At 40.1% G+C, this 22,931-nt stretch overlaps 2 protein-coding genes across 6 annotated transcripts in view; one reads left to right on the forward strand and one right to left on the reverse strand.

Annotated features, from left to right (window-relative positions):
* The window catches only part of ATP2B1 (ATPase plasma membrane Ca2+ transporting 1), a 122,989-nt gene extending 100,584 nt beyond the window's left edge, over nt 1-22,405 (reverse strand). For all 5 annotated transcript variants that reach the window (XM_032874197.1, XM_032874195.1, XM_032874198.1 and 2 more), the window contains exon 1: nt 22,300-22,405. The gene's annotated coding sequence lies outside the window, so the exon portion shown is untranslated. The remainder of the gene's footprint in view (nt 1-22,299) is intronic.
* Nucleotides 21,785-22,807, forward strand: LOC116877445 (translation initiation factor IF-2-like). The gene is made up of 3 exons (XM_032874154.1): nt 21,785-21,846; nt 21,888-22,148; nt 22,217-22,807. The coding sequence occupies exons 1-3, from the start codon at nt 21,785-21,787 to the stop codon at nt 22,521-22,523; spliced, it is 630 nt and encodes a 209-aa protein (XP_032730045.1). The 3' UTR covers nt 22,524-22,807.
* The last annotated feature ends 124 nt before the right edge of the window (nt 22,808-22,931 follow it).

The raw sequence follows: 22,931 nt of genomic DNA on the forward strand, positions 1-22,931 counted from the left end.
ATGTAGTGGGGACTCCCAGATCTCAGACTAGTAGTACTAGCAACTGAGCTTTCATTTCAGAATTCTGTTGATCAACTGTTTATAATCCCATTTCTATGGGAAAATTTGTTTCAAGTTCTATACCAACAAAAATGAACTTTTGAAGCATAGCCTAATTTTATGCACTGCCTAGACTTTAACACAAAAGTCTGTTTAAACACAGTGAACACTAAATTCCGAGCCTCAGGTACCACTCGACCCAATTTAGATTTTTCATTATAGTGTCTGCCCTCTTCTCTTGGGATAGTCTTCCAAATTCGTAGATACAATTTAGTAGGTAGGGAAGGCCACATCAAGAGGGTGACATTTCAGCAAAGATTTGAAGGAGATGATAAATATTCTGGGAATTGAATTCCTTACGAAGTCTGAAGTCAGTTTTCCTGCCATAAGAGACAACAGAAGTACTTGCTTTCAACCTCCAATCAAACACCATCTCTTTAATTCACTGAATTGAGAGTAAACAGAATAGCAGATAAGCAAAACCAACAGTTTCTTCAACATTCTCACTGGTCTTCGATTTCCCACTGCAGCCCATCTCATCATTCCCATCCCCAAGGCTGCTCCTTCTATCTCAGGGGCATTCTTCAGCAATTCTCTCAATCCAAACGGAAGATAAGACATCACGAATTCTCAAACTAAGGTCCCCAGACCAGCATCATCAGCATCCCTAAGAGCCTGTAGACATGCAAATTCTCAGACCACTCCAGACCTATTAAATCAGAAATCCTGGTGGGGGCGGGGAGGAGCAGCAGTGTGTTTGAACAAGATTTCCAGGTGATTCTGACACATGCTAAGCCTGACAGCCATGTCCTCTTCAACAAAGTAACACTTAACTGTCAATTTATTTGTGTGTTCCCTGTTATGGACGGAATTGTGCCTCCTCCAAATTCATTATGTTCAATCACTAACCCCCAGTGTGACAGTCTTTGGAGATAGGGCTTTTAAAGAAGTAATTAAGGTTAAATGAGGTCACAAAGGTGGGAACCTATTCCAACAGGACTAGTGTCCTTATCAGAGGAACAGACACCAGGGATGTGAGCACAGAGAAAAACCCACAAGAGGAAACAGCAAGTCAACTATCTATAAACTAAGAAACAAGGCCTCACGAGAAAACCAAACCTGCCAACACCTTGATCTTGGACTTCCAGCATCCAGAATTTTGATGAAAAACAAAAACAAAAACAAAAACAAACCTTTTTTTTTTTTTTTTTTTTAAGTCATCGGACTCTGGCATTTTTGTTATAGTGGCCCTACCAGACTAATATATTCCCTTTTACTTCAAGCAATATTTAATTTTAATGCTTTTTCTCTCCAAGTATGAACTGAAAACACCGGACACTGTTAAAAGAAAATTCTCTGAAATTCCCTTAAGCATCTGTAAAACTCATTTTTCAACTCAATCTTTCACCCTTTTTAGATAAGAAGGACTATTTTATACCTTAACTCCCATGAGAAGATAAACCAGAAGCCTATACCAGCTTAAGCTGTTAGAAGTCTATTTCTGAGTACAAAATGGTGCTATTTCCAATATCTACAATCCATCCCAGGTTGACTTTGGTCTCCTCTTTACCGGAGCCCTTTCTCGTGTCCCCTATCCTCCTGCTGAATGCTAGATAACAAATACGCTTTTGAGCACATTCACTTTTAGTTTGTAGTTAAGGTATAAAAATCACAACTGTAGTTCCTCTTTTATCCAATGTAATGGAGCACATAATTAAACCTTCCAAATAATCTCCTAAAAGGAAATTTTAGCAAAAACAGTGCTTCACTGAATACAGTCTTTATTAAGAACTACCGACATGTAATAAAGGAACACGAGCTAACCGATCACACTCATAAACCACCAAACCAGCCCAAGAACACTCTCCAGGTACAGGCCATTTCCACGAGCTTTACTTTGCCTACACGGGTGCATAGTGTGTAAATGCTCTATCCCAACATGAAGCAGTACATGACTGGGAAGGGTTTCATGTTCCCCATGTGTGATGTGTGTGAGCACGTAGATCCATGTAGCAAATTTACATCAGCTAAATGGACGGCCAGTGCCACTACAGTGGCCACCCACATACTACGAGAAAACAACTGGACACCCAAATAAAAACATAAACTTGTCTCTACCATATACCCGTATACCCATAATTACTTTAACATTATATCCTCTGGGGTCATTTATGTTTTCTGGAAATACAAATTAGCCTCTTTGAACATATTAGGTAATGAGGTCAAGAAAGTGGCCTATCTGATCACCTAGTCCTTTCCTCACCTACCTAATACTAATATCATGATTTTCCTATAAAGATACTACCACACAGAATGCCTTTCTAAAATGGTATAAAACTCTCATTAATTAGAACTTAACCTCAATATTTATTTAATGAGAAAATTTCTGCTCCAATTTAAAGAAGCAGTCAGGTTTCTAAATGAGACCCCCTTTAAAAATACATTCCAAACATCCTTGGAAAAGCATAAATTTAGCTCATTCTTCCTCTTAATGTACATGATCCAATAAAGAACGGATGATAAAAATTATATAACTGGGGCACCTGAATAAAAGAAATGTTAAGCTTTATTCCATATACTCTATTTGCCAAGAGAGAAAAATACTAATATCTGGGGAATAAATTCAACAGATTGAAATAAATGTTACAGCAATTCCATTTGCTAGGTATTACAAGTTATGATAATACTTGCTTTTACAATGTTGAAACAAAAACAAAAATGCTTCGCCTATCTGGAAACCACTGAAAGATGTCAAAATAAGGAGGCAAAACTCACACAGTGTATGCAAGATCATTCTATCAAGTTAGTCATATGAAGAATACTAAGTCCGATGTGTTTTAAAAAAACGTCTAAAAACTTGTAAGAACACTGTTCTTCCAAGTAAGGAGAAGAAAACAAGGACCATACTGCTGACCCACTGAGAAGCTCTGGTAATAAGCCCCCAAAGGCACCCACCTTCTTACAGACATCATCAGGTCAAAATCTTTGGCAAGCATCTAACCCAAGGAGAAGAAGAGCCTCAGAGAAGGTCATTTTTATCTGTTTATTGTAGCAGAGGATGAACTTCTAGCACTTTCTTTCATTTGACCACTGAGGGCTCACTTCATATTACTCTTCATTACTGAGGATAACTGAGTGACCTATAAAGGAACAGCTAGAGCCTATCAAATCTTTTAGATTATAAAATATCTGAAGACAGACACAAGTTTTTGCACAACTATTACAAACTGCGGAACAGGGATGTGACCTACAAAGATTAGAAGTCAGAGGTCAAGAGCTGGGCTACTCAAGTTCATGAAAGCGTTTAATCCTAAATCTTGCTCATTTAGCATCACTATTTATAATAAATAAGACTGAAAGACAATAAACTTCCATTTATATAGGACAGGGGCTACTTACTTTAAGCAAGATTGACTCCAGCACCCAGTGTGGTACCTGAAACTACGCTTGACACAACATAATTCTAATCCCTACCTATTAACTCTGCTATCTTTGTACTTAGATAACATCTATCTTACCTAGCTTTTCATAAACCAGTTAAGGAGATAACTTCTTTTGAACCTCATCTTCATCTCCTACCCTTCCTCAGGTAGTGTACACAGTGTTATGTACACAGAAGTTAAGCAACTGTTTTCTAAATACTAAATGCCATTGTAGAATAATATAAACACAGAAGTTGTGATACACTACACCGCATTTTGTACTGATCCCATAACAAACCCGGAATTCACTTTGTGCATTCAATTCATATTGACTACTTGACTTTCTATAGTGTAAGCATGAAACGGATAGGAATTCCAGTTATGAACTTTTCTGAATATTTGGATTCTTTTCTCATAAGCATTTACTGAACATCTAATAAATCCAGACTCTGCCCTTTATGCTGCTTACTATTCAGTATGCCCATAAAATAACTGATCTATCAACATATGCATCAGAATAGATATAGCCTAAAAGTATTTATTTTTTTACCAAGATCTGTTGACCTTATCTCATTCTAATAAGGCTGCCAATACTAAAAACATTTCAAGCACTCTTATTCTAAATTTCCTTTAGAGCCTAGGTCACTCTTAAAAGAAAATATCCTCAATGGCAGCAAAGCTTTATTTTTTTAAAGATCATCAAGAATAACTTTGTAAATAAGTTTCATTAATAAGGTGGATGGTTCACGCACTATTTGTTCTAGGGACACTGGTTGAAAATTTGTATCACAGCAACTCGTGTACTGAGGCAAGTGTCCGTGAAAGGTATTTTTTAACATGGAATTTCCAGTATCAATTCAGAATGTCAACATCCTAAGCCCAAATGAGTTTTTCAAACTCGTGACACAAATTCAACAGAACTAGGTTTCAAAAAATTAGTAAACATTTTTTTTTTAACCACTCATTATTTATCACTTATTAGTTTTGATTTGACATCAGCGCTTTCTTGGATCTTGAGGGTTAACATTTTTCTACTATAGACCTTAACTTTCTTCCTAGATAGCATCAGATATACCACGTTCCATCAACAATTCCTCTTTCCTCCCACTATTGCTGGTAGCACAAAACCTCCTGCTTAATTGACATCAGGATGATACCAAGTCTTCATTGTTTGTCACTCTAAATCCATGGCACCACCTTCCCACAACCTAAGCAAACTAAGATTTAAATTTGGCTTTTTGCAGTCAATATTCAGAGTAAGAATAAACCGAATGCCTAGCCTCTTACACATTTTTCATCAAACCTTAGGTGAACAGATAAGCACTTCAAGATTCATCTAAAAACATTTTAATTAAAAAAAAAAGTACCTCTTGACGTCACTTTAAACTTCTGTTAACAAGTCAAAGCCCAACAGTGTATTACAGCAGAAAGTGAGGGGACTAGGGAGTTGGAGTTGGGCCCACATACCTTCTTGGCCATCAGCATTTGGGCAGGTAAACTGACTCACGTCTACCTACAGGGAAAAGGAGTCTTCAGCTTATTTGGAGGGCTGCTATACAAAATAAATGACACCAACTGCTACGCGCAACACACTTCTGACACAATCTATCCTCTTAACTATAAAAGAAAATCAGATGCTTTTTTCTTTTTTAAAGATTTATTTATTTGAGAGAGAGAAAGCAAGAGACAGAGCACAAGCAGAGGGGGAGGGGCAGAGGGACAATCGGACTCCCCACTGAGCAGGGAGCCCAGTGCGGAGCTCCACCCCCTGGACCCTGGGATCAAGACCGGATCCTAAGGCAAAAGCTTAATCAACTGAGCTACTCAGGTGTCCTGAGATGCTTTATTTTCATGACCTCAAATAAAGCCTGTAAGCCAAGTCCATTTTCTTTACCTAATGCAGTGGTCTGAAGTCTGTGACTGTTAACTGAGTGCTCCCACTCTTTATGTCAAAAGCCCTTAATTATGCAGCAGAATCAGGTTATGAGATATTTGCCCTAAGCTGAAACTTAGCCTTAGAAAGAAATAACTTTAAATATTTTACATAAAAAGCTTCCAACAACATACCACAAAATTCTCTTGGACAACTTTAAAAAGTCAAGCATAATTAAACTGGCAAGTAATCACTGAAGAGTACCGCTCTTTTTAAGACCTACAATGTACCAAGTGCTGAGTGCTGGGGATGAAATAACCTAGACCTCATTCCCTTGAAGAACTCTATCTATGGACTTGCAAAGAGATACAGGTAATAAATAATACTTTAGAAAGGCCATATTTACCTGGCTCAAATATATTTCAGGAATCATTCTTTCTACTTCCAAGAATTTTAACTCCACCCTTTTTTCCATGTTGAGTTGATGGGAATTTGAGTCCCTAATTTTTGCTTTTTTAAAAGATCTTTCAAAAATCTATAATTAAAAAGTAACACTGCAAAAGCTGGTTTATACACAGACTGCTTGTCACACACCAGGCAGAGCAATTAAAAGGAACAGAATTTGCCACCTCTCAGAAAAATCACACAATTATCAAAGAAAAGGGTAGTGTTTCTTTTTTAATGCATTAGCACTCCAAGTTACTATTACATGAAGGACAAAAAAAAAAAAAAAAAAAAAACCTAAAAACATAAAGATTAAAAAAAAAAAGGCCTTGAGTTTAAATCAGTAAGAAATGCAAACAAAACCTATATACTTCACTAAATTTCAAAGTTACGAGTCAGTTGCAAAGATGTTAAGGAGGCTAAGATCTTAGACCACAGGTTATAAAAAGCAACATGTGACCATGTTGTTATTTATTTACTTTTATTTTTTTTAGAGAGAGAGAATCTTAAGCAGACTCCATGCCTACTGAGGAGTCTAAAAGGCTTCATCTCACCATCCTGAGATCATGACCTGAGCCAAAACCAAGAGTCGGATGCTTAACCGACTGAGCCACCCAGGTACCCCACCATGTTGTTATCCTCAAGCAATGGCTAAAATGATTGACATGACTTGTAATTCAGAAAAGGCTTAGACTCAAATTTTTCTATATTGAATAAAGTGAAATTGTCCTATAATATGCTTCCATCAGTAAGTGAAAGTGTTTCTGTGTATTTTTCATTTTGCTCCCCCACAACTGTTATTAAATCGATTTATTTCCTAACCCATGTTTCAGATTCAAGGAAACATTTACTTAATACAAAGTAATGGCCCACAGACATGCAAATTACCTTGCCTAGGGAAGCTGGGGAAATGGTTCATCAAAGAACTGAAAGAAGAGCTGTATTTCGTAATGTGAGGAATTTAGGCAAGGGGAGTGGGATGTACAAAGTATGTCACAGAATAATGTGCGGGCTGGCCATATCTGTACACAGTAAGAACTGCTGGTATGATGAAGGTAATCACTCTGACAGCAGAGATGGGGCGGCACAGAGCACTCAGTTTTACTGGACACACGTAAATTCAGTAGGTGCCAGGAAAGAAGCATCTAATTTTCTGGACAGGTTGGGAAGGCTTCACAAAGGAGTTTCATAAGAAGTCCTAAAAGATGACTAGCCTAGATGGGAAGACCAGCACAGAGCTGTTGTTTTTGAACCAAATTTTCCATGACTAGTTCTTCCTAAGTTTTGTGAATTCGTCTCTTTCATTTAAAAAATCTCCTTTTCCACTGTCAAATGTCAATTTTCAATTCTTTCCTGGGATACTTACACCTGCCTCTAAACAACCTGTCCAGTTTTTCCAATTTTGCTCTCATCTGTAGTATACTGGGAAACCATTTATCAAAATGTAAAATGTAAAATGCTAGGGAACACACCCAGTAAACACCTACAAGCAGGTGAGGCTCTGGGAATTTTGATGCAGGGACTTCTGGCTTCTTAGAGGCCACCTCAGCCAATTTCCTGGTTCTCCGCTTGTTTTACATGGTTCCGGAAGCCAGATAAATAATAGCCTTCAGGCTAGGAGGGAAATGACTCCACACCTCTCGCCATTCTTCTAGTCTCCTTCCTCTTTCATTCCTTCCCCTCTCAGAGGCATTCTGGACAGCAATTAGCCCAGTGATTGGCATTCCACAACAAGACTGCCATTACTCGCTGACCTCAACATTATAGAATGCCATGATAAAGTTATTCTGGTACATTTTTATCCTTTTACACACATAACTTTTCCAAGCAATTAAGAGGCTGTATTTAAGAGAAAAAAATAACACCTACTTTTAACATTCAAATACATATAGATAGATACATAGCTACTAAATGTTAAGAAGTTACAATCCACTGTCCTATTCTTCCTCCTTTGCATACTTCTGTAGCTTGTCATAAAGTTCTCAACACCACCATAATCTAGCATCTTTTAATGATGACTTCAAAATTCTTTCTGTACACATACAAATTTCAGCTGAACTATCATTGCTCTATACCCCCAAAACCACACAAAATTTCTTCCTTTTCAACTCCTTGGGGCATCTACCTTATGGGGCTACCTAGTGTTGAAAATACATTGTGGAGAGACAGGGCCAAAAAAAATCTCAAAAAAAGGTTTCCCTCTCTGCAGGACATAGACCTTCACCAATATAGCCTCCCTTGGCGAAACATTCCATTTGAATCTACAGATATCGTCAAGAATGGAGACAGTGTGGGCAAGTCCAAGATTATGACACAATTCAGAACTGATAGCCTGGCTCTATGTGGAATTACAAGCAGAGCTCAGCACAACTCAAAAAAACCTCCAAAAGCAATAGTGACACAAGGACAGAGATCACTAGCAAGAGTTCTAAAAATAGCCCACAACGGCAACAAAACTATTAAGGTTTGAAAATGTGACAGCAGACTCCAAAATGCCTTTCTTCTTTGTGTAAGAATAACTGGAAACAATATATCCTCATTCTTTATAGGAAGAGATCAAAGATCAGGAAGCAGACATGTGCACACACTTACACGGGTTCCTTGGAAGCACACAGCACCTGATGAATCACCGCATAAAAAAAGAAACCAAGAAGGAACACTGGACACTGGCTGAGGCCGACTTAAAGCTCTGCATAATGGCGTGTCTTGGTAGGTCACAGTTGTTACTGTCTAGCACAGTGAACACATAGATATTTTTTGAAAGGATATATTCATCCAAAATCTTAAATTTTAAATCTTAAATCTTAAAAAGTCTGAGGATGAAAAAAAAAATCTTAAATTTTAAATCTTAAATCTTAAAAAGGCTGAGGAAGAAAAAAAAAAATCTCAGATATAATGTCATAACTAGAGCCTGCTAGGTAGGACACCTTCCTAAACACTATGGAACATTCACTGTCAGATTTGCACTTAAAACTTTAAGGTTAAATTTTTGTAGTTTTCTTCTCTAATTAAAAAAAAATACATTAATCTGTAAAGAAGCATTTTAGAAAAATGATGTATCATTGGCATTTAGTGAAATAAAAGTAATATCTATCTCTATGGGCTTCTTAGTATTCTATTCCACTTAGCAAAATCTATCCTACTCTTTAGAAGCAGGAATGGTGGAACTATTTCAGAAAGAATTAAATTTATATAGTACAGTTAAAACAAAATATTTCTCATCTTCAATAGGGTCATTCAGCTGACATATTTAACTGAACTTCAAAGGAATAGTGTCTTGTGATAAATTCTCACCACAAGTATATCACACTTTCTAAGAAGAAACAAAGCAAGCATTTTACTGGAGCCCAACGTCAGTGGATTCATGCTCAAGACTAGACACAAGATGCTCATTCGAGAGTCATGATGACCCTCACAGGTATAAGGCACTGGCCAGGAGGAAGCAACAGAAGATTAACAGTTCCAGCTCTCAAAGTGAACATCACAGAGAGGTGTCCAAAAAAGTAAACAACAAAATATGAAATTTTAAAAGTGCTCTGAGAATTTCAAAAAGTAAAGCAGAGACCTAGGAGTGAATGACATAAACTGTACACATAGCAAGAAAAGACAAAGAATCCCAAATACCTAACCAGCCTCACAGAAAGTCAGGTTAGAAGAAAAATTTAAATGAAGAGATAACAAACTACCAAAATCCTTTAAACCCAATAATTACAAAGGATATAATCATGGATAAAGATAAGCGTGTTTATTGGAGAATTATTTAACATAAGAGAAAAATCTCAAAACCCAAACATCTAATAACAAGGAAATTAGACAACAGAATGGAGTCACAGTCATTAAAATGATATGAATGAAAAATATGACGAGAAAAATGATAGTTTTCTTAAAAGCACGCAATTATACTTACATTATCTTAAGCATATTAATAGGTATACAAATTTTTAAAGGACCAAAAATAAACAGAAGTAGGATCATGAGTGATTTTATTTCATTTTTACATTAGTCTACATTCCCCAGACATTGTACCTCAGTGCTGTTACATCTTAAATTGGTAAAAGTTATGTAAGTCACTGTATTTTAGGATCTCCCTTTAAAACCATTAATAATCCTTTCCATTTTCAGTAGTGAATACCTTGCCCCTAAATCCCACAAAACCCATGGATTTAAATAGGTTAATTTTTATTAACTGTATAGAATAAAACCTGGTGGGTAGAAAGCAAGTACACAGGTGTTCATTTTATTCAATAATTGTAAATTCCCTTTCTCTAAGTCAAAGTCATTACTGTATTTTAGAGCTGATCTATTCTTCATGGCACCCTGGCAAAAAAAAATAGTTTTGTTTTTTTTTTTTTTTCTTTCTTTCTGAATTCTAGCCTCTCTTAAGAGATGATTGCTATCTCCCTTTGAGATTCTACTTCCTTCCCAAAAAGAGCAAGAGGAAGAAATTCAGTCAAATACCAAGTTTCTCAAAGGGAAGACAGGAAATTAATGAAGCAGAATTTTGAAATATGGTTAATCCTTAAGACACACCTACAAAAGTGTATTCCTTAACAGATTTATAGTCTCTCACATATCAACATTTCATGGGATTGTACTCTCAACACTAAGAACATACATTTATCCAGACGAAGAAATGGAAAAATCACATACCAGACCCCTATGATAGGGAGAGTACTGTATGTAACCATCTGGGAGAAAAATATAGGTTTTTATAAGCTGCTTGGGTTGTGTGTGGAAGAGTGGTGGTGGTATGGAAGATCCCTGAGAAACTCAAGAAACCAAAGATAGCGACAAACTGCTCTACCTAATAAAGGAATAGGGAATCTGACCTTGCAAAGTAGAGGAAGACTTGCCTAAGAAATGAAGTCTCTTGTCAACTCCACATTGCTCACTTATGTTTTTGTAAAAACTGATTCTTTTACCCAAAGTAATACTGAATTCTGCATCTAAGTGGCAAAATATGGTAAACAAGACACAAGAACTGACTTACAGGCATACCTGGGCTGTCCACACAAATAAACTTAGTCCATGTATGTATTCATTTTAGTTCTGACGAACATATGTGTGCATACCATCCATTTAGAGTAAGATTTACAAGACTTTTTTTTCTTTTTAATATTAGCATTTTTTTAGTTCCCCTACTCCATTTTCCACTCAGAGGCAATGGGGAATAGGTGTCATTTCTTTTAGTACCCAAGCCCACCTCTACAAATAATACTACAGTGCTCCTGCTTGCTTTTTCGTTTCTAGGTGTTATCAATGGCTATCATCACCATTCTTCCTCCCACTCCCAACACAAACAGGAATGTTTCCTAAAGAACTTTTATCTAGAATATACAAAGAAACTGCGACTCTAATAGAAAGGCAAACAACCTAAAAGTGGACAAAAGATCTGAATGGACACTATATATTATTGGAACCCAAAATGTCCATCAACAGGTAAATGGACAAACATACTATGGTATATCCATCCACAGAGGCAAATCCTTGTATCAATGATAACAAAACTGAACTATTACTATATACACAGCATGGATGAATTTCAAATAACTATGCTGAATGAGAGCCAGCCCCAAAAGAGCACACACTGCATGATTCACAAAAAAATTCTAGAAAGTTCAAATTAATCTATAATGACAGAGAGCAGGCCAGTGATTGCCTAGCGAAGGAAGGAGACAGAAAAGGAGAAAGGAGGGAAGATTACAAAAAGGCACAAGAAAATTTTTAGGGGAATGGCTGTGCTCATTAACCTGACCATGGTGATATGTTCACCTTAATATAATGTAACAAGTTTTTCACTTTAAGTATGTGCATTTTACTGTATGTGAATCACTCCTTAATAGGGCTATAACAATTTTTTTTTTAATTATGAAAGAAAAAATAGGACAAATACACTACAGAGGAGTTCTGAACTCACATATGGGACTTTCTGACTATGGAGTTCACTGCAGGGTGATCAGACTGGGACTTTTTTTTTTTTTTTTCCAGACAAACTCCTCACACAAACACAGAGCCAATGCCAGAATCTTTAAGTTTCCCCCAACCCCTGGAGCTGGTCAGGATCCTCAGAAAAGACACTTCAACTCTGGCCAGCAGCCTAAAAGCTAAGAGAGGGAAGGCAGCCGGGAATCTTAACATAAATATGTAAACTCAACAAGTTCTCAAATTTTAGTATACTTTCAGTGGGGAGCAGACTTAAATGCCACTTATACTCCATTTCTTTAACTGGAAGTCTTAGATAAATACATTTATTGAAAAACTAGGTAATTTTTCATGAATGAAACACAGCATATCACAGATGAAACATCAAATTTTGATAAACGGGTTAAAAGACAAAATTAGAAGGCAAATCTGAAAGAATAAAGAATTAAATGGCTGAAAATTTGGGGTAGGGTGGGAAGAGAAGATCTACAATAGCCATAAAAAATTTTTAAGTCCAAACTTTCAAGAAAAAAATTAATAAAACTCCTCGACCTTGTATTTTGCACTTCTGGGAAAGGTAACGAAGAAACCCAGTGATTTACGCAAGGTCACCTGGCTTTTTACTGCTGAAGGTAAAACTCAAATTTAAATCTGGAGAAATCTAAACATAACATCATAGAGTAAAAACCCAAATCAGAAGTTTTAGCTCCAGTCACACATACCAAAAGACACATAGGCTCAAGGTGCCTGGGTGGCTCGGGTGACCGAGTGTCCGCCCTTGGCTCAGGTCATGATCCCAGGGTTCTGGGGTCCAGCCCACATCAAGCTCTCTGCTCAGTGGGGAGTCTGCTTCTCTCTCTCCTTCTGCCCTCCCCCTCCCCCTACCGCTCTTGTGCTCTCTCTCTCTCTTAAATAAATGAATAAAAATCTTAAAAAAAAAAAAAAAAAAAAGACACACAGGCTCTAAGACACGTGGGTGTTTCTAGCAAAAGGAGTGAGGCAGCAAGAGGTCCAGAGGCAAAAGTGGATGCAGTAGGTTCCAGCATCCAATTACATATAAAAATACAGCAGAGTTTGACCCCAAAGGCAGGAGAACTGACATTTTACCCTGAATCCACTCTGCAAGCAGGGGAGGGTTGTCTGCTTGATGTTTGTTTTTCAGGTACCAGACATTCAGAGAGTTTGATGCTAGGGGATCTCCTTTTCCTAGACTTTGCCGTCATCTCAGTCCCATGTCACTGATTGACCCTCCTTGTAGTCAGTCCTTTACCTGCATTGTTGCCCTCCTAACTCTATAGCTCTCCACAATGGTATCAGCTGTCGGGATTGTCTAAAGACCCCTGTTTGTGATTCGCTTTGTAAACAGAGAGTATTTCAAGCAGCACTCCTTTAATTTTAGGCTTAAGTAAGGAAGAATGATAGCAAAGAAACTGAAAATCTTGCATAAGCCTAGATAATTAGCAGGGCAGCATGGAGTATGTGCCAACGTCATCCACATGTGTCCCCATAGGAAAACAGCATACCCTAACCCATTTCAACTTTTCCTGGTTTCACTGATTTCTGCGTTCAGAGATTTCATTTTTTGCTCCTCTCAGAAATTTAAGTATGATTACTACTGCCAGCTTAAAGCAGGAGCAAGTCTTAAGTTTCTTCTACAATAATCCCTTACCAACAATTAAGTCCACACAGTTTAAAAGGGTTGGAAAAACAGTCACTGGAAAATGAATGAGCTTTAGAGAGCAACTTTTCTCAAGTGTTTTTTAATATAACCTTACATACTATCTATATAAATCAATTGCCTGAATGTCTGAAATTATGACTCATGTATTATAAGCATTTAACATAACTGATAAAGTCAAATACAGGCTTTCCTTTCTTTCTTTCTTTCTTTCTTTTTTTTTTTTTAAGATTTTATGTATTTATCTGAGAGGGAAAGAGTGAAAGAGCACAAGCAGGGGAGCAGTAGAGGGAGAAGAAGCAGGATCCCCGCTGAGCAGGGAGCCTGGCCAGGGACTCCGTCCTAGGACGCTGGGATCATGACCTGCTCTAGGAAGGCAGATGCTTAACCATCTGAGCCACCCAGGCGCCCCTAGGCTTTCCTTTCTTGACCTAAGAAAGGCAGTTAGAAGAATAACCATATTACACTACGCTTTAAACTTTAACAGAGACCATATATCTACCCTTCTTCCTGATGCCTACAATGATCCCACACCAGGTCACAAGCAAACAGTTCATTCGCAGTTCATAGAAAAGGACTCTTTCAAAAATCGGAACCCTCGGCAAACATACATTTAAGAACTTAGTCCCAACGGTATTTCTATCAATAAAGAGCAAAACAATAATATCAAAGTTTAAACTTTAAACCATAATATATGCTTCAAACTATGGTGTTTCACATCATGCAACAGGCTAACGGACTACAGATCCAACAAATACGTCGTAAGAACCTCCATCCCAATGAAAGAAAAGATGTCAAAGAACTAACAGAAAAATGAAACTGGTCATCTTAAGATACAAATTTTACTTGTATAATGAATTTTAGCTAGTATAATGACTCATTACAATCAGAATAAAACCTAAGAGACAAATTAATTACTAAATGAAATTAAGAAATGGAAGATTTCCTATACTACATTCTACTGTCCTTGCAACTTTCTATGGAAAGTAAAACAGGTTGTCCTATGAGTCCACCTCAGTTAAAACTGCAAAGGTTAGAAAGGCTTCAGAAACTCACCAAGAAAAATTCCTCAATGTTATCTGCTTTACCTTAACAACGCAAGCCACACAATACCTAAGTCCTTAATCAATGTGCCAAAAAACGCTGACTGGACATTTGCTAGAAAAAGTTCTATGTATCCCGGAGAGCCCATGTTCTTACCTCAACTCCTCTATATTACCTCCAAATGAAATTAATGACTACGACAAAAAACGATTTATAATTAATGGAAGTGTATGACCCAGGCTACACAGAGAAATTCAGACAAAAAACTTAATGAGTGATGACGGAGAAAGGTAGACTAATGCTGAGTTTCGAAGGATGTGAACACTTAGATAAACAAGATCAAGGGTCCCATCAGGTGAAAGGAAAAACATAATGAAGTCACAACAAAAGGAATGAGCAGCGTGGACACAGAAGATGGCCAGACTCCGTGACTGTCCCGCAGTGGGCAGCAGTCAGCACTAAGTTACTGCAGCACTGCTCTTAACTCCAAAAAAGGTGATTAACAGTTTGACCTATGGGAATAGCACCCCCTGGAGGTGTGCAAAGTGCTAATCCCATTAAGTAATGCAGAAAAGTGGTGATCCTGTTAGGTAATATAGAAAAGTAACAGGTGGGATAATCCAGGGAAAGGGATTCTGTGAAATGAGGGAGCAAAGCATTAAACACATTTACACAGATTCCACCCATTATTAACATATCAAAGGATGGGAGAAGAACCAAATGGGAAAACTGCAGAAACCAGCAATCTTGGATTTTAGTTTTGCCCCTCTTCCCCTAAAGAACCCCCCCATTAATATTTCTTGAAGCCAGTGTTCTAAAACACGCTTTGGAAAATACTGAGCGATTTTATAAAAGGCCTTCAGAGCTAAGGTGCATGTTGATAAAGAGAAAAATGAGGAACCGTTAGAATTTTTAGTGAAGAAAGGACAGCAGGAAAGCTATTTAAAAACAACAAAAAAAAAGTTCTGGCACAAATATGAAAGATAGATTAAAGCAGCAGATCTGAGCGTTCTGAGAGTAGAAGACTGTTTAATTTCCTTCTGGAAGCAAATTCACTGAGTTAGTACAGTGAACAATAAATTCACACTGTTAATAATCGAGTTATTTAAAAAGCATCTTTTAAACAATCAAATCTTTTCTCAGATCTATTTTTCAGAAAGTACAACTTTTCCTTCTAAAGTTACCAGGTCTTTACAGTAGTCATAACAGCTTATAGTTAGGCAGTATAATCTCAGATTTCACAATGTAAGCAAGCACTGGTCCATTCAAAACTACCTTTATTCTTTCCCCCAGAGGCCCAGCTGACAATAATACAAAGCAGCTACTCCAGAGGTTGGGATACCATACTGTTGGAAGTTATTGCACTTAGAAGTACCAAGTAATATTTTCACCAAAGAGTTAACTAAAAACACGGCATACTGTTTAAAATAGTTAACACTATCCTAGGAAAAATTTAATTAAAAAAAGTTTCAAAAGAACACGGTGAAAAGTTTACCCATAGTGTATCTGGATCTCTCTGCCAGAAATCTTTATTAGTTTCGATTTCCATAGTCATTTGTAAATTATAACCCATGATTCCTAAATATATCCTAAAGCACAGCCAACAAGCCAAAGCTTTTGGAACAAACAACAAAAAAAATGTTCAACACAGTCTTTAAATGGATTTACTTTGAAATTAATTTCATCATAAAATATACTTTAAATACAATAAAGGCTATTTACTACAGTGTTATAATGAAGCAGAAACAACTATTTTAGGACTTAAATAATCCACATGTGGCATATAGTATTAGATAAAATAGTTTAAAAAGTCAAACCAGTTTACATCAACTGGACCTCAGAGCAGATTGTTAAATAAATTGTTATTTAGCATCTAAGTAAAAGAGCAGTAACTTCTGTTTTAATGCCCAGAAGAATAAGTTATCAATTAGTTTTATATCATTAATATTATTGAAAAGTCATTAGGCACTAACCTGCTGCTTTTGAAGAACAGCTACCTGTTAACTGAAATTGATAAGGACCACCACTTATCCACCAATTAATGTCTTTTTAGTCTGAAGGAACATCTAAAGTTTTTCCTTCTAACAAAATGTAAGAGCCAGACTAAAGCACAAATATTCAGTTCTCCACTGACATAGGATTCATTATTTTTACCAAAATAAGTCCCTATGTTCAAGTCACTTGGAAATGGCAGACAGGGGGCATGAAAACAAAAAGAGAAGAACATTCTTTAAGAGTTCACAAAGATTAATAAGTAACTTAACAAATAACCACAAACAGATCTTCTACAGGAAGACAGTGAACACAGATAACAAAAGTATTTTCAATTTACCAGGTTTACAATCGTCACAAAAACCACCAATCACAAATCAAGCCTGGGTACAAGAGTCAAAACTATTTGAAAGCACTAACTCTGTGCACAAAGTGAAATAAATCTTTACATCTCTACCACATCATATAATTTTAACCTGGTCATAAATTGAAGATGTTTCTCCAAATGCGGCCTGCTGGGCCCCACCCCAAATCTGCTGAATCGGGACTGCAGGGGCAATGCCAGAGGTCTGCCCTGTCAGTCACTCCCCTAGGTGATCCTCAGGCCCATGGATGCTGGAGAACCACTACCTTCCTGGTGAGCTTTATAGAAAGCTTTTGAATTTCAGGAACTAAAAATCTCCTCCTTTGGGGACTTTGGAAACTAAATGTCATTACAAATTAACATTTCAAAAAGATTTATGGAATACATATGTTTGGCAGAAAAACAAGTGCATTAAAAAAATTAGAGCCGAAATTGAAAGAAGAAACTTTTAGTACAGGCCACTTTATTTTTGACACAAGATTTAAGACAACCTTAATCATTTCAAAGACCAAGAGGTCTTTGCAAACAAAATTCCTTACTTAAAGATAATCCAATTCACAATATTAAAAATATAAGGTTTCATATGCATTCAAATTCATTTTACTCATCTGTTAATAAGTAAATCAGGGTATGAACTATTTCCATTATGCCAAATATAAGCAATAGATTACATTTACACAGTATAAACAAACCTGTCTGTATCTGAGTATTAAATTTACTCTGGTCAGAAACCGATTTTTCATAAACCTATGTAACTTTCACAAATGCACATAAAAACATGTATAATGGAAAGAGCAATGGAATAAAAGCAAGAAGGCACCTAGGGTCCAGTTCTGGCTAATCTAAGTGCTAGCTATGTGACCTTAGGGCCTAGACAAATCCTTTTTACTAACCTGGGGTGGATGGGGGGAAAGTACAACTATCTTTTTACTCATCTCACAGGTCTACTTGTTATGAGACTCAAATAAGGCAGTATGTTACATATTCTGAAATATTGTAAAGAACTTTATAAAACAAAAGCATTATTACTAAACAAGCAAAATTTGAGAGACACTGTCTTTAGGAGCCTGCTGTAAAACAGACTATTATAGAAACAACGAAGAACATAAAAATTACCTTTCAGCTTCAACTACATATTAGGCATTATTGTGTATTCCGTAAATTACAAATAAAATACACATGAATTCATTTCAGTTACCTGACCAATGTCCCCATTTATAAATGACATATTTCATGCATAAAGACAGAAATGAAATTAGATGGGCCACCAATTGATAACTGTCAAAACTAGTCACTAAGTATACTATTCTCTCAATTTCCATAATAAAAATTTTTAACAAAGCAAGTGTATGTGTATGTTTATGTAAAACATTTGTAAACGCTAAAAAATAAATCTTTTAAAGTTTTTTTATCTTTAAAAAAATTTTTCTCATAACCACTGAATCATTTGCCTTCAATGTTACCAAAGATTCTATATATTCTAAAATAAGCTACTCGTGGTACCCTTTTATTTAATCACCTTACCTTCTAGAAAATAGTATTTCCTTCCAACTGGACAAGTAAGGTCTTAATCAAGGTGCAAAATTTTAAAAAGTTTCTGCTTCCTGATATTTTTATTCCTTTATTGTTTTGCTCATTCATTACAAAATTCAAGAATAAAAAAGTGAAAACAACCAATTTCAACTGCTTGTATATGTAACAAAGTACGAAAAAAGGGGGCAAACACTTTTGTTGTTAGTACAGAAAAAAATGATAGTTGTAATGGGCCATTCTTCTTAAAACCTGTTTAGCTATACAACTCAGTTCCCATGATAAAAGACTGTTTCTTTCAAAATGAAGTTAAACATATCTAACAAAGGCATTTAACCCACAAATCACAGTTTCTATCAAATTATGCACAACTGTGTATAATTACTCTGCATACATCAACCTAACTGCTCAAATAATGTCCTGAACATGGGGCCATATTCCACAGACTGAAAAAGTATAAGCCACTCTTCATCTCAAGCAAATTTGTAATTCGATTTTAACTTAATACAACATCTATAACTTAATAGCTTATGCTGCATAGTGATCTATGAAGAAATCTTAAGTGTTCAATTAAAACTTAAACGCAGATAGAAGGGCAATAATATCTTGTGGTCAGTAATGAAAATTGTATTTGGTAACTTGGACACATTCATTCCTTGAGAGCTAAAATTTTTGTTTCTTCATGCTATATCCGTAGTCACAATTATCAGAAAGTATCCTGTGCCTAAAGAGATAATGTACCTTAAATTTTTTATTTGGGAGAAAGGGGGACAGAAGGGAGCAAGTGGCCAGGGAAGGAAATCTCACCAATTCAGCTGTCAGCTACAGCCTTTATTTTCTAAGCATTAAAAACTCCATTTATTTTTGTATGAAACTACATTTGAGAGGAGCCATATATAGAAACCACTTTTCCCAACATGGTCTTCAGTAACTTTGAATGTATGTACTCCTGCTGGAAGTCCTCAAATTTGTATCATTTAAAAACAAGTAATTATAAAACTCGCAGGAAAGCCATAAAAGGCAGGCTGTTGGAAAATGAAAAGCAAAAAGATTACTATAACCTTACTCAAGGTTAATAATTTTACAGATATTTTGGATGTTCCCCGCAGAATCTGTTAATAGCAAAAAAGCTCAAAAGAAACTGTAAAACCACTATCACGCTGGTAGGTACCTCGATTTGGTGGCAATAGGTAGGTTTAAATATCTATTTACAATGCAGCTATTTCCTTATTTCTTTTCCAGACTATCATTACTACTATGATCATATAAGCACAAATCAAAACTAGTTTCTCACCTCATCTCAGAATTCTACATTAAATCTCAAGCTTCAATTAAAAAAACCAAGACTTCCCACATAATTGCAGGAATCCCCCACTAATGCAGAAAAACAGACAATTTCACCTTATGCATCTAAATGGGGATGTCCTAATGATAGCCGCTGCCATAAAAATCAAGAAGGCATACTCTGAATTTTCACCATTTTAATAAAAAAAAAAAAAAAATCACGAAATTTTAAATTAAAGGTGGCGCTCTGTCCTCAACTCACCCGATTGTGACTCACTTTTGCAGACTATATGGTAGGAAATAACAGTTACTTTTCAAAGATCTTTGCAGTTACACCCAAACCAAAATCAGGACAGAGTTCCACCCTTAATTACAGCAATTTAACTGTCTCATCCAAAGCAAGGTAGAAACTAAAACGCCCCCCTGAAATCATGGTTAAATAAGCCCATTTCACACACTAGTTTTTATAAAGATTCCTTGTAAGAAAAACGTTTCTATTTACTTCAAATTTGAACGCATCATGATGGAAAAGAACAAAAAAGGGGGGGCTGCCCAAACGAAACGCACAAGTACAAAAAGCAGATTCTCCTCCAATCCCTCTAATTCCCCCAATCCGCCTCTACCACACGCGAGGACAGGGATTCTGGAGAAGGCTGGCAGCAGGGCAGGCGGTGAAGGCCCTTTACTGACTCACGTGGGCCACCATCCAAAGGGTTACACACCCTCTGCTCGAGGACAGCCTCGTACAAAGCAGATCCTTAAAAGTACTTCTATTATAAAATACACCCACGTTGAGCAAGAGCTTTATTTTAAAATAAGATTGTCCCCAGGTGGGGGAGGTTAAACACAACAAAGGCTTCCATGTTGTAAGACAGTCCAGACATATGCATATAACTATACACATACGAAAAAAACACCCATATAACTAATTCATCATGAACAGCAATCGATACCAACCAACGAGCCATTAGATTATTAATAAACCCAGAAAGTAGCATGCATAACAGCCGAAGGTGACTGCTGGCTGCGCTCTAACCCCAGGGAAGGGTAAAAATACGTGTGTGGAGTAGGGTCCAGCCCTCCCCAGATTCAGAGACACCCCCCCCGCGAACGTCCCTCAGGACCCCCTGCCCCCCTCCCCCGCGCTCGGCGCCCAGCACCGCTGCACAGCGCAGGATGAGAGCACTCCCAGCGCGGCGAGTCCCGCAGAAAACTGGTGAATGAAATGCGCACGGAGTCCAACCTAGCTAGTGACCGCGGCGCAGAACCAGGGGTCGCTAACTAGCTTACCACAAGGATTCTCCAGCAGGATGGGATAAAGGGAGCACACCCTCCGCCCCCGCAACTATAATGCGGTTCCTTCTACTGACCCTTTCCAAAGAGGGAGTGGAGGACGCACGGGTTTTTTGGTTGTTGTTGTTATTTTTTCCTTTTCAACTAAGTCCAAAAATCTGAATCGGAAGCAGCCGTGAACATCCTGGGGGGGCCAGGCAGGAGACACCAGGAGAGAAGCGAGGCGGCTAACTCCCGAGGAATCACCGTCCAGTGTGACAACGCATCACTCAACCAGCCCCAGCGAGGGGCCGACGAGGGGCCCCCGCCCTCAGCCAGCGAAGGGCCAGTAGGGGATTAGAGGGTGACCCTCCCGGGGCGCGGGGAAAGAGTGCCGGGCACCGCTGCCCTCAAGGTCACCACACGCCGGGGCGGGGGCGGCCAGCAGCAGGATGGGCTATGGCTCGGCCGAGGCGGCTGGAAGAAGCCGAAGAGCAGCGGGTGTAGACACGAAGCCCCACGGAGCCCCGTCCCTCGGGCTCTGGGCGGGGACTCCTGGCCGGACCCGGCGCTGAGGCGCACGCCGAGGAACCCGCTCACCTTTCCGATCTCCCAGGGCGGGCGCGGCAGGAGACAACCTGCGAGGGGCGCCCCGAACGCCCGCGCCAACTTCTCGGGACTGCGCCGCAGTCCGCTGAGCGCCCAGCGGTCAGGACCCCCGCCGCTACACCCAGACCTCGGCGTTCCGCCCGGCCTCCCCCGCAGGTGACCTGACCCGCCACCACCGCCGCGGGCGGGCGGCAGCCGCCACTCACCTCGCCCGGCAGCAGGAACCATTTTCCGAGGGGGGGGGGCAGGGGAGGCTGCGGGAGGGTCGGGGGGTGGGAGGGAGCGGTTGGGGGCAGCGGGAAGCACGGAGAATGGGGGCTCGGTCTTCTGCTCGTCCGCAGCCGACTCGCGGGGCTCGGGGCGCCACGCGGAGGTGCGGCTACACCTCGAGGATGAGGCGACCGCGGAGCCCAGAGGCTCAGCGTCTACCAGCCGGGGCTCCCTACTCACGCTGCACTGCGAGGAGGCGGCGGCGGAGGAGGCGGCGCCCAGCCCGGCCCCCGCCCAGAGCCCGGCACCCGCCGAGTGGCCGCCCGCGTCCCCGCAGGACCCGCCTCCTCGGCTCCGCAGAGCCGCACACAGGGCGCGCCGCGCTCAGCACGGGCAGCTCCGCCAGCCTCACGCCGCCGTCCGCAACAGCAGCGGCGGGCGGGGTGCAGCCCCTTTCGTGAGCACCGCAGCCCTGTCCGCTCCGGGCGGGGCCGCGGCCACCCGAGGGCGGACGGCCGAGCACGAGGGAGATGCGCAAAGCTTCTGGGCAGGGGGCCCGTTTGCACCGGGTGGCCAGCAAGATTGCCCGGGCAGGCAGGGGGAGGTGAACGCTCACCCGTTCCGGTCTGGCGCTCCCTTCTTTCCACACCCACACGCCTCCCGCTCCACGCTGGCGGCGCAGCTGCTCCCGCTGCCACTGCCGCCGCCGCCGCCGCCGAAGCTCGCGCCGCCGCTGCTGCCGCCTTGGCTGGGCGCGGTCACGTGACGCAGCCCGCGGGGAGCCTGGGGGCGGGCAAGCGCGCGCGCGCGCGGAGGAAGCGCGGCTGGGACAGGGACTAGGACCCGAGCGCCGTGGAGAGGGCGTTTAAGGGGAGGACCCGGCGAGCGCGTCCCCGGCTGGCGAGCGCGCGACCGGCGATTAGAACTTGCCGCCGGGTCGGGAAAGGGTGTCCGGAGTGAGGGGCGGGGGACTCACGGCTCCCCTCGCCCCTCCCTCTCTTCCTTCCCCGAGAGCCTCGGTTCTCCGCTGCCCCCGCCCCCTCCCGTTCGCTCCTTTCCTCCTGCTGCTGCCTGCGATTGGCTGAGGATCTCTGACGTCCGTGTTTCCATGACGTATCGGGGCGGGGGAGGGGCGGCGGGGGAGGAGGGGGTGGCTTGGGCGCGCGGGGCGGTGACTCCGTCACTCACAGCTGCTGTTTGGGCGCGGGGCCGCGAGGGTACCGCGAGTGTGCAGGCAGGACAGCGGTG

This window comes from Lontra canadensis, unplaced genomic scaffold (assembly GCF_010015895.1).
Source record: "Lontra canadensis isolate GAN:19392208 unplaced genomic scaffold, GSC_riverotter_1.0 scaffold52, whole genome shotgun sequence".
NCBI lineage: Eukaryota > Metazoa > Chordata > Mammalia > Carnivora > Mustelidae > Lontra > Lontra canadensis.